The sequence below is a fragment of the Lagopus leucura genome, unplaced genomic scaffold (genome assembly GCF_019238085.1).
Source record: "Lagopus leucura isolate 7727_CA_CO unplaced genomic scaffold, USGS_WTPT01 Super-Scaffold_100001, whole genome shotgun sequence".
In the NCBI taxonomy this organism is placed as follows: domain Eukaryota; kingdom Metazoa; phylum Chordata; class Aves; order Galliformes; family Phasianidae; genus Lagopus; species Lagopus leucura.
Genome location: NW_024962262.1, coordinates 100,355,214 through 100,366,620, shown reverse-complemented (window position 1 = coordinate 100,366,620; position 11,407 = coordinate 100,355,214). Strand labels below are relative to the sequence as shown.

Below are 11,407 nucleotides of genomic sequence, written 5' to 3'. Positions count from 1 at the left end.
ACATGTGCTTCAGACTCCTTAGAATGTTCAAATGAAATTCACGATCTGGATACTAAGAGTTGCAGTGACCTTAGTTGTAGAGTAACAGCCTTGAATTCTTCAATTTGTAGATCCCTGGAAACTTTCAAAGATGATTAAGAGCTATACAAGTAAATTTGGTTTGGCTGTTCAGAAAGTCTATTTGCAAATTCTGAGTTTAAGTCTTAGATGTTGTCCTTTCTATTGGTCTAGCCTTTTTTCATCTGTAAAACTAGTTGGCCCTCAGCATCACTGTAAAGTTGTAGCAAGGAAGTATCTGCTCTGAGATGCTAATACATGGCTGGGGAAAAGCAGTCATACCAGCCAAAAGGGTGGTGAGAATTGGAAAGCACCAGTACTGAAAGAAATAAATATTCTAACCAGAGCTTTAGGCTATATTTCAACAAGGAGTGAGATGCCTAAGTAAGTGAAATGCAGAGGCCCCACAGGCCCTTCTCAATTCTGCTTTATCTTGTCATTACAGGCTTTTTGGATGAGACAGCACATGGCTTAGTTTGCTACTGCTTGGATAGTAGCATCCATCCTTGCCTTGAAGACAAGTTAGGTAGCTAACTATGATCTGTAAATCTTGTTGTGATGAGCACTGTCTTTATTCATGCAATATGAATTAGCATTAACTAATTCTAGTGTCTCTCCAGATCTGCGTCTAAAACAGCTAACAACAAAGTTCAGCTGATTTGTGACTTGCTTATGAAATGTTACCATCAGAAGGTTAGGAAAGAATAGCTAAGGAAAAAATTCCTTATTCCTGCTATATTTGGGCACATAGATTGGCAGTGCACCAGTGCCAACTTCTCTTGCTTGTGTGGCTGTTGCACAGAAGCATGCTTTTCTGTAGAATACAGCACAGGAAGCACTTGTGTATAACTGCTGTAAGGGCTGAAATCACATAAGTAGAGTTCACTGCAAGTGAGCATAAAGCTTAACTGTTACTGACACTTTTCTTTACACAAATATTCCATGATGGATGATAGAGATGTCAGCCCAGCAATCTTGATTACTGTTTAAGTTACGTGAACACTAGATGAAGGTGTTGATCCACCACCTTTTTATTTTTGTAAGTTAAATTTGTATTCCATACCCCTGTGACAGGACATCAGTTGGTTTCCACTGCAGATCTAAGATATCTAACTGGGCTGAAATGTGGAAGATGGTGAGATGCGTGAAACAAAACTCCCTCTTCCTTCAAGTTCATTATCAATCAATCTCAAAAAAAAAAAAAAAAAAAAAAAAAGTTAGTAGAAAAAGACAAGTATAATAATCTTGTCCCTATTCTGGTGCATCTCCCCAAGTCCCGTGTAGTTATCATTATGCAGCTGAGAAGAAAGGTTTAGAGAGGAAGAGGCAGTTTGGTCTACTAAGGTAGCCAGATTCTCCATGTTCTACTTTCTCACAGTTCTAACCTGCAGTGTCTTGTTCTCTTCCCAACTTCTCTCCCTAACCCTCGTCATAGGTGGGTGTTTGTTGGGCATGTGGTTACTAGGGTAAGAACTTCCACAAGTAAGAAAAAGGATGACCAAAAAAATTACACCACACAATCATAAAATTCAGTAAATCTCTGCACTACATGAGCAGTTAAAAGACTTGTGACACTTAAAAAAAAAAAAAAAAAAAAAAAGAAAGAAAAAAAAAGAAAAAAAAGAAAAAGTAAGTTCTTAATGCAGATTTAAAAAATGGAGGTGATGCAGTCAAGGTACTAAAGTGCAAACAGGCCATGAAGGTCCTCCAAGGAGTGATCAAATTGTTATTTGGCCCTACCTTGGCTGGAATGAAGACCTACCTTCTGCAACAAAAGTCAAGAATGTAGTTCAAACTTTCCATCTGCCTCTAGAAACAGTAGGTATAAATGGGGGTAGGGAGGGCAAGTTGACATTACTTTAGGGTGCTATTACTTGCTATGTTGCTGCTTGCTGTAAATCAGCCTGTTAACATAATGATTTTAATGGAAACTTACACGGTTTTCCAGCTTAGATAAAATATTTATGAATTAACTGCAAGCCACAAGGTGGTGCTCTTAGCCTGCATCTTGACTACAAGGGAAATTTTTTTACTATTCCTTTTTAATAACATATAGAAGGAACATAGGGAGAAAGGCATGTTCTATAATAAGATCAATTTGGTTTCAGCAGCAATCCCACAGACTGTACCACACAAACTGTAGTTTATAACTGAACATTTTTTTCTTACCTTCAGAGAATTTCAAGAGAATAAACTTTCTGGGACAGTCAATTCAAATAAATGGCTGAAATTCCAAGGAAATATAATGGAGAAAAAAAAAATTACAGATGAGCTACCTAATAATAAAATTCTGTTGATGAACACCTGGTAGGTAATCTCACATCAAACTAGCATGATGAATCTGCAAGTCTAAAATTGTTAATTTGGTAAAAAATGAATTATTTACTTTTCCTTGAAAGGCACATTAGTGTAGTTGTGTACTGCATACCCTCCCCTTCTCCCTCCACTCAATTTGTTTATGAATCAAAGAATTCCACATAGGCATACTGACTGTGAAGTGAGTGTGATCTTCCAGGAAAAACAAAAAAAAACACTTATAGCATCTTAAGTTCTGTATGCACATACACTATATAAGGTGAGCATAATAAAAATTAGAAACATAGTTACCTTTTATCTTCAACAATATTAATATATCATAAAAATATTTCCATAAATGTAAACACATGCATAGTTCTTAGTAAGGTGAACAGCAATTCCATGGTGTTTGTGAAAACTCCATGCCTGGAATACAAAAAAACTGGAGACTTTCCAAGCGATACAGTTCTGCCAGCATGACTAAATTCAACTTATTCCTTTTTTTGCTCTTCACCTTTAGATTCTCTTAGCACTTCTTGCCATTTTTTCTCCATTTCTTCTCTGCAGTTCAGGAAGGCCTCTTCCAAGCGCCTCATGGAATTGGTCAGGTCAGGGTTGGTACGCATTACTACCATGTCATATGCCATCCAGGTTGCCTGAACTATAAACACAAGAAATACTACCAAGCCAGAAATCTTGGCTAAAAACACAGGGGGTGATAAAACAAAAAAATAAAATACATTAATTATTATCAGTTCAGATTTTATGTTAGAGGAAGCCTGACATACAACAGAAGAAGCTGCCCACAATAATGCTCAAAATTCATAGATATAATAAATCTGATCTTATTTCCTTACAAATGTCTCAAAATACTTCAGTATGGAAGTATACGGATGTATACACTGTAAAGTACGAAAGGGTGATGGACATTTTTACCTACAGTTTACAACAAAGTGAGTAATTAAAAAGAAAGGCACTACAGGCTTTTTTAAAATAAATGAACTGAACCAAAGAATTCCCACCAGATCAGTAATGTTGAGGAAGAGGAAAGCAGTGAGGAAGAGGAGAAGTAAGAAGGCCACAGAATGGAGATGAAAAACTATTAAGAACAGTGAAACTAATGAGATCAATTTAGAAAAAAATAAGTATCTGATAAAGCAGAGGAAATTATTTTTGTATTTATTGATATTTTCCTTCTGTTTTATCATAAACGGACTGTTGTTTTCTCAGCAACATTTGCAAGTTGCCACTAATTGCAAGTTGTTTACTTATCCCTTTTCATCTATTCATGTTGGTTGCATATAGTTTCTGATAGAACTGCTGCAGAAAATAAAGAAGAATATGCAGTCCCTCCATAGGTAAGGGACTAAGATTAAATTTGCAAAGGAATCTTCCATGTGACTAATAAATAATTAAATATCACACACTAACTTGAGTTACTGCACATTGCACCATTTTTCAAATTTAAATTTCATTTTATGTTTTTATCTGTTTTAATTGATAGTTACATGCCTTAATATTATTTCTGTTCTCAGCCACCACTCTGAACCAAGCATGTTCTACTAACTTTTAGTTTGATTGCTTGCACTCCTTCTCTCAATTCAGGGCATTAGCTGATGGTGATTTTTCACACTTACGTTTCTATGACATGGGAAAGTTCATAGCAATAAATATAAATAATACATCTTCAATGTCTTCACTCTAGTAAACAAATCCATATTGTCTTAATAAAGACCTTTACCTGTCAGTTTTTCCATTTCCTCCAGAAGTTTTTCTAGGTCTCTGTTCAGGTCCTCTATCATCTTCAGCATATTGTCATAGTTTCTCTCTTGAGGTTCTTGTCTGGCCATCTACAAGGAAAGCAGGTGTTTTATAATTTATTTTACTTTAAGGTGAGTTGATTTTCCCTGTTGAGGGAAAGCAATATTGCAGTACAATTTATTATTTAAAATATATACAATTCTCAATTTAGATATGAATTCATTAAGAATGTGACCTGAAAGTAACCGGTTAACAACTGTCTGTTGCATACTACTTTTAATTCATTTTGAAACCATTTTCAGTGGTTCAGAGAGAATTACTCTCAAGATGCTGTATTTGTGCCAAGTAATGATTTTAGTATCTGCATCAAAGACATCGTTAGACAATTTCATCTACTGTTCTGCTACAGTTGTCTTAAAGCCTCTCTCTCAAGTATTCTGACACAGGGCAATCCCTGATTTCCAACCTGAGCTGTAAAACCCCCACTCATGTCCAGTATTTCACACACACATGGTAGCACCAGATAACTGCACATACTAAATTCTGTAACTGTATATGCAGCTAAGCTGTGGGAGCAACCTCAGCTTAAATTTACTGAAAGCAAAATAGATAGACTCAACCTCATCACTGAGTTTCAGAACCTCGGTATTAGCCAAAAAAATGAGACCTTGCTTTTATTTCCTTTCCTGAAAACAAGGGATGGGGTGACACTATGGAAAGAGCTCCACTGTGGTAATTACATCACGCAGTTGGCAAAGTTTTCGTCAGTTTTCTTTTAAATACATGTAATTGTTCGAATACTGTCAGAGGGTACCCACTTTCAGGTTTTTATTGTAGATAAATGTGGAAGAAATGCCACGAGTTACAGTGGATTTAAAGCACTTAAAGCACTTCAGATGAACGTCAAGCTTCATCGGGGTGCTTCGTGTTCAGTCTTACTAAGTAACCGCGCGCCGACAAAGCCAGGGCGCCAAGAGTCTTAAAAAAGCGGCCACGGTCCCGATTTCACCAGGACCTTCAGCCGGCACGGTGGCTGCAGGGCTCCTGGCTGCCAGCGCCGCTGCGAGGCCGGCCGAACACCCTTCAAGCAACAGCACACCGCCCGGACAGAAGGCAGAGAGCCGGCTTTCCAGATCCCTGCACCTTTGCGTTCACACTCCGGCCCGTACCGCCTCTCCCTCGACCCCTCCGCAACCGACACGCCCGCCGCCCCGCCGCCGCCCAACCGATCCCCTGGGTTCCTCCCCACCCCTCCGAAGTCGCGTGCGCAGCGCGGTTCCCTCATGAGCCTAGCAGCAGGGACGGGCGGGAACGGGACACGAGAAAATGCTGTTCTGCCCTTCCTGTCCGCTCGTGCCTGCTCTGCCCTCGAGCTCACCGCCTCGGTTAATCTTCTGTTTCACGACAAGAAACACTTCGACGGGCAGTTAGGCGGCCGTGGGAAAGGAAGGGGAAGGACGCGGGGCTGGAAGTGGCGGTGCGGCCGGCCAGGTGTGACCCGGCGCCGCTACGGGAGGGTGCTCGCCGGTTCTAGCAGCGTCCTGTCTGCCCAGCCTTCCTTCCAGCGCGGTCGCAGCCGGCCCCGGGCCGCGTCAGAGCGGGCGCCTCAGCGGGCCCCCGCCGCGGTGCTCCCTGGTTATGGCCTCCGGTGCGGGCCTGGCCCGCTGCCTGCTGCGTGGTGCCTCGTCCCCGGCCTGCCACGAAACATAAGTGCTGCAGGAGGCCGGAGAGCAGGAGGTAATCCCCCCTTACCTGTCTGCGGTTCCCCGGTTCCCACAGCCCTACATCCCCCGATGCTGGCGTCCTTCAGCCGCCCTGCCGCTCCGGGCCGGGGACCCCGAGCTGTTGCCGTGAGAGATCTGAAAATAGGTGCCAAGTGATGCCTCAAGCACAAATTCTCGAAGTTGGATGTGTCTGCTTTCTTTCCTACAGAGGTACACCTGCCCGTCTTCATGATCTTTGTCTTTACAGTTATTGGAGAAGGTGTTTGCAGGGCTAGGCAAAGAAGGGCACGAAATTTTACGATGGCTGAGAAACGAGGCACAAAGTTTGTCTGATTTGTTGATAATAGGCATTAAGTGGTATATAGGAGGCTGAGGGTCACATCCCTTTGAATGGCTCGCATCCCTGCTCATGTCCTATTCTCTATTCATATCCAAGCCTTACTATCTGCTTCTACTAGTATCCAAACCTTAAACTGCCCTCGTTTTTAAATAATGGAGTATATTGGTATTTTAATTATGTGTGAAACTTTCACTCATCTCTTGTTACCACTGCTCATTTCACTGCCAGCTATTACTTATTGTACACCATAAGTAGCTAGTTTGAATATTGCACTCCATCCCTATACAAGAAAACTGGAATTTATCACAAAGTATTGTGTTGCTAAAATTTTGCAAGGTGTTGAAAGAAGGCAAAATCTTTCAAAACATATGAAAGAAAAGATAATACTTGGCTAACTAAGTTCTTGTATTGCTGGAGGCAATAGAAAGCATTGTGAGAAACACCATTTTATGTTGTTTCGAACTTTAGTTTCCCTAAGCAGTCCCACTGCCGGCTGAGGCACAGTGCTCACTAATGGATCCTTTGTTTGAAGTGGCACAGCCATTCTGATGTTTTCTGGCACCCCAGCTTCTGAATTCTCTGCCACTAAGCAGTCTCTCAGATGCAGCCGCTTATGTATATGTGTGTGTTTGAATGTTCTTAGGAAACTTGTACTTGCTCTGGTATTGTTGTTATTTAATATTGCTCCCTTGCTCTGTGAAAATCTGGGCAAGCATTCTGCGTTCTTGCAGTAATTTGTTCATGCATTTCATTCTAGTAGCTTAGTTATAGCTATTATAGCTATATCTATATAGTTGTTGCTAGTGTATAATACTATCCAGACTAAAATCCATTTGCAGTGACACTGGTAGACAGGAAAATGTTCAGTTTCAGAGTGTCTGATTTATTTGTCATTTTATTGACTGTTCTTTAGGGCACAGTGATGTGCTAGAAAGTGAACTGCAGGTCAAAAACGCATTATTAAATGGAATAGTTCTTGAACATATTTTTATGTAACAGCGTTTCATAAAACTTTTGTGATATGTACTTTTTAGTTCTAGTAAGGTCTCTGTGGTCAACCTTTCTGGGAGAGAGGTGGCTCCTCTACTTCTTTTTGTGTGAAGTGGTGCAATTTATTCAATACTTATACTGGGTGCTTAAGTTAAATATGTTCAACAACTTCAAGGTTTTGACAACCGGAACCATTTATTCTCACTTGGAAATGTGAACAATGAAAATGCAGTGGCAAAACCCAGGAACTTAAGAAGACCGTTTATATGTTTAACAGAAAAAATAAAATAGAAAAAGGTCAGATTAACAGAAGAATATATATACATATTCTCAGGAACCTGGTTGCTAAGGTAATTAACACCCAGAAACTACACAGAGCTAATGGAAATGCAAGTGATACATGCTGCACCTACTTTCCAGTCTTACCAGTTCATCTGTTGCCCTTGGAGTCCTGGAAAGAATCCATGGGATAACTGGATAAGCACTGATTTTGGGATGCCAAAGAGCAGATCCTTTCAGAAGAAACTTGCTTTCTGGACAGTCACTTGGAGTTTGCTGATTTTTGTGACTTTTCAACCACAAGATAAGCTGTGTGGTTTTAACAGTGTCTTCAGGTAGGAAGACTAAGTGTTTTGTGGCTGCATTTGCCATCAGACACCAAAGTGCATTGTAGAGATTACTGAGCAGTTGTGTGTGGATGGGATGGTTGTTTCATATGCTGTAGATGTCTCAGAGATAAAGAGGACATTTTTGTTAACAGAACTGCCACTCCACCAATTTCAGTGCACCTAATCATACTTGCATAAGGAAAAACAGAGGAAAGAACACAAACATTTAAACAGGCAGTGTTCTCTTTAGGGATGTGCACAGACAAAATAAATAACTTATAACAGAAATTTACATTTAACGGGATGAAACATGACAGTAAATGTCTGCTGTCCCTTAACCGAACAGGAGGAAGGGTTTATGGACTAGTGAAGAAGACTAGTCTGAGACCTGAACTCTGAACTGTTTAAATATCTTCTCCGACCAGTCTGACTGGGAGCACAGCAGAAAGATTAACTAGGGAAACAAAAAGGAAACAAAAAGCAGTGGGGGTTGCTACCTTTGCATATGCGTACCTTGAATATTAACCCCTTGCATATCCCACTTTTTTTTTCTTCCTGCAGATGGGGTCTTTAGAAAACTGGGGAAGGAGGAGTGAAAGGAGGAATACTATCAGTTATTGTATTTTGAAAGCCTAATCCCTAAATAGGAATCAGGTTCCTCTGAAGAGATTCCCCCAGCTGCCTTTACAAAAGGAGTCTGTGGAAAGCAACATATTTCAATAAATAACACACATAAAAGAGGAAATGTCATTTTCAATGTATCCACTTATTAAACAGGAATGGGTTATAGGACAGATCCTGTGCATCTTCATGGAAAAAATAACAGTTGATGCAGGTTAGCACCAGAAAAAGAGGATGACAGAAACCAGAGCCTGAGCTTGAAATTTGCAGCTGGAGTGATCTTTGTAACTGAAGTAAATGCTCTGTCTGGAACATGGGTCTCCATCTTCCTGAATTCTTGGGCTGCACTGTGTGAAGAGGAATTGTCTTGGACAATATATAAAATACATAATGTAGCTAATGTATTTAAATACTTATCTTGTGTTTTTAAATATTTTTTATTAAAGCATTAAAAAAGGAGAGCAACAGAAACATGAAATCAGTGGGATATTTGACCTTGGTTTTGGGAAAATAGTGCATCAATGTCTGTCTCATTCAGTGAAAGAAGTTGCAATACTTAGTGAGGTCTCAAGGTGCTCGTCAGAGAGTTTTGATCTAATTGTGCCCTTCCAGTACTTCAGCCTTGAAAACAGTTGTTCACAAATGTATGTACTGCCAAAAAAAAAAAAATTGCTGACAAAAAGTAAAGCGTTATTGTTAAGTGAGGGATATTTTTCTCCGATAAGTTAGATCTCAGCATTTTATCCCAACTCAGCCACCTTCCTTCAGAAAAGCAAAAGATGCCCCCATAATCAGCATCCATACTTTGAAGGAACTCCTAGAACTTCAATCCTTTTGCCATCATGAAATTCACAGCTTTGCTGATGATTTTCATGACTTCGTTGATTTTGAAAGCTTTGCATGTAAATTTTCTTGTTGAACGATGCAGCACCATTTCATCAAACATGAGTTGCTGACAGCAGTTGCATCGCCTTCCAGTAACTTTTGTAAGACCCCCTTTTTTAGCAGTTGTCACCGGGGCACCATCAGTATCTGTACCAGACATGTTGACAAAGGTTAAAGAAAACTGCTCTAATGTAATTAAAGTAAATGCAGTAAATAAATAATTTCTTCAGTGACATTATACTTGTTATCAGTACCTCTCTTGAAAATGGCAAGCTGAGCCGTGCCTGCAGCATCAGTACTTTCATGTGTCACCAAAGCATAAGATTTGAAATTACCAGCTTCACTCTCCAAATTTCTTTTAACAGTTTCCTGTTTCTTCAGTTTGTTTGGCTATGGTCCAGTGTGACAAACTGATTCTAGAAAGGTCTGCTTTTTTATAAAGACACATTATGTCTGCCATGCTTTTCATATGTTGCTTATTAAACTCATTGTCAGTAAATGGTTTTGATTTTTTTTTTTTGCATTCAGATTCCCTACCACATAACTCGCTTTTACAATAGAGTCCATTTGAGTTGTTTGGTTTTGTGCTAAGGGATCGGTGTGCACCCAGAGCCCAGTCAGAACATTTAGAGGGGAATTGCCACCACCCTGATGGCATGGGGCAGGGAGTGGGCTGCACTGTGAGCTGTACTGGGCCACATGCAGGATGAGGGCCACAGGTTGGATGTGTGCAGTCTAGGGGATTTCTCTTTTTTCAGGAGGCAAAACTCCACATCACTGCACTATTCATTAATACTGTTCTGCTCACTTCTGTCGGCCTATGTAGAGATCAAACAATGAAGAGATACAGTCCCAGTATTCACCATTTTGCACACTTAGACATTAAATACCAGATGGAAGAATAATACCAGAGTGAAGCTTGGGATGTTCTGCTCTGCAGATATATTGATATATGGTCATTCTTGCAGATAAATTATCTATTGTGTTTCAGTATGTAACTTGACCTCTCTACCTCAGTCTTCCCTAAATGAATTAATGTACACAGCACCAAAGTATTACTACAAATAGGAATGGTTTGCTCAAGGAGTTGGTAGAGATCATATCATCTTCATGTCCTCAAAGCTATCCGTGGCATACTATTGACTATAAAATGAACTTTGTCTCTCAGTGTTAGGTCTCATGTTGTTTCCTCTTGTAATACAACAACTTTCCACTTGTGTGATATAGGTAAGCAAATAATCTTGTAGAGGCTTGTTTAACCAGGAGTCAGAAATCATGAAACATGAGATTTTTCAGTGATAGGCAGAGGCAGTCTTTGAGCTTATGTGGGGAGCCTGCAATCAGGCAGCTGGCATTTAAATACAGTGGTTGCCTGGAAGAAAGTCCCCAGGGCAGAAATGCTGAGAAAATGAAATGCAGTAAGTACACCTCACAAATTATTCAGGATTGAGAGCATTAGCAGAGCTGAACAATGTCCTCAGGCACATATTAACAGGACAACATCACAGGGCAAGTTCAAGAATATTGACAGGTCTTGTTAGGGAGCTCAGGACATAGTTGAAGAGGTTTTGTAAGTGTGCATCCATGACGGGACTGTGTAGGGAGCTGCAGGCTGGGCTACTGGGAGGACAGGGAAAGAGAAGTGACAGCAGAGCTGAAAAATGAAAGCAGAATGCAATGGACAGCCTGAGCGGGAGGGATACGAGGGACGAGAATGTAAGAAAAACTTGCATTGCTGCTGTCTGTTCTGTCATGTTTTTTATTAATCTCTTCTCCCTTTGCTCATTGGCCTGTTCTCTATCATGCCATGTTCCTGTTAGAAAGCTTTTTCAGCGTCTGGGTATTTTAGGGATTTTATACCATTTTTCTGTTCCGATAACCCTTTTTTTTTTTCTTTTTCTTTTTTTTTCCCTCTAAACGTGAAACATTAATATGGAGAGCATGGTTTCCATTTGTTATGTTATCCCTCCTGGTTTGTTGTTTATCTGCCTTTCAAATTACACTCCAGGTTCCCACTGAAGGAGTCTTTGCCTTGCTCAGCTCTCATCAGCCAGATGGATCCGTTTCATGGGTTTGTCCCTGCCTGTCAACTCATGTGTTAGACTTACGATCTTTCTAGGGAGAAA

General features: G+C 40.3%; 2 protein-coding genes across 7 annotated transcripts in view; one reads left to right on the top strand and one right to left on the bottom strand.

Moving 5' to 3' along the window:
- Positions 1-2,596: 2,596 nt before the first annotated feature.
- SYCE3 (synaptonemal complex central element protein 3) lies at positions 2,597-6,038 on the bottom strand. 4 transcript variants are annotated; one of them, XM_042867227.1, is made up of 3 exons: positions 5,866-6,038; positions 4,094-4,202; positions 2,597-3,052 (listed from the first exon to the last, which is right to left on the bottom strand). In XM_042867227.1, the coding sequence occupies exons 2-3, from the start codon at positions 4,200-4,202 to the stop codon at positions 2,844-2,846; spliced, it is 318 nt and encodes a 105-aa protein (XP_042723161.1). In that variant the 5' UTR covers positions 5,866-6,038; the 3' UTR covers positions 2,597-2,843. The 4 variants fall into 4 exon arrangements, with proteins under 4 accessions (XP_042723161.1, XP_042723160.1, XP_042723159.1 ...); XM_042867226.1 differs by lacking the exon at positions 5,866-6,038 and adding an exon at positions 5,492-5,691; XM_042867225.1 differs by lacking the exon at positions 5,866-6,038 and adding an exon at positions 5,363-5,477.
- Positions 5,726-11,407, top strand: part of STYK1 (serine/threonine/tyrosine kinase 1) — a 25,062-nt gene continuing 19,380 nt past the window's right edge. Inside the window, exon 1 of one of the 3 annotated variants that reach the window (XM_042867221.1) lies at positions 5,726-5,850. The gene's annotated coding sequence lies outside the window, so the exon portion shown is untranslated. Of the gene's footprint in view, positions 6,048-10,929; positions 10,998-11,407 lie in introns of those variants that run through there. The other 2 variants (XM_042867220.1, XM_042867222.1) reach the window with 2 other exon arrangements.

Excerpts from the sequence above, each read along its gene's own strand:
- SYCE3 (XM_042867225.1), bottom strand. The coding sequence starts at position 5,398 with ATGAGGGAACCGCGCTGCGCACGCGACTTCGGAGGG. Across the intron at positions 4,203-5,362 it reads GCGCACGCGACTTCGGAGGG|ATGGCCAGACAAGAACCTCA; the intron begins GTGGGGAGGAAC and ends CTTTCCTTGTAG. Across the intron at positions 3,053-4,093 it reads GGAAATGGAAAAACTGACAG|CCAAGATTTCTGGCTTGGTA; the intron begins GTAAAGGTCTTT and ends CTGTGTTTTTAG.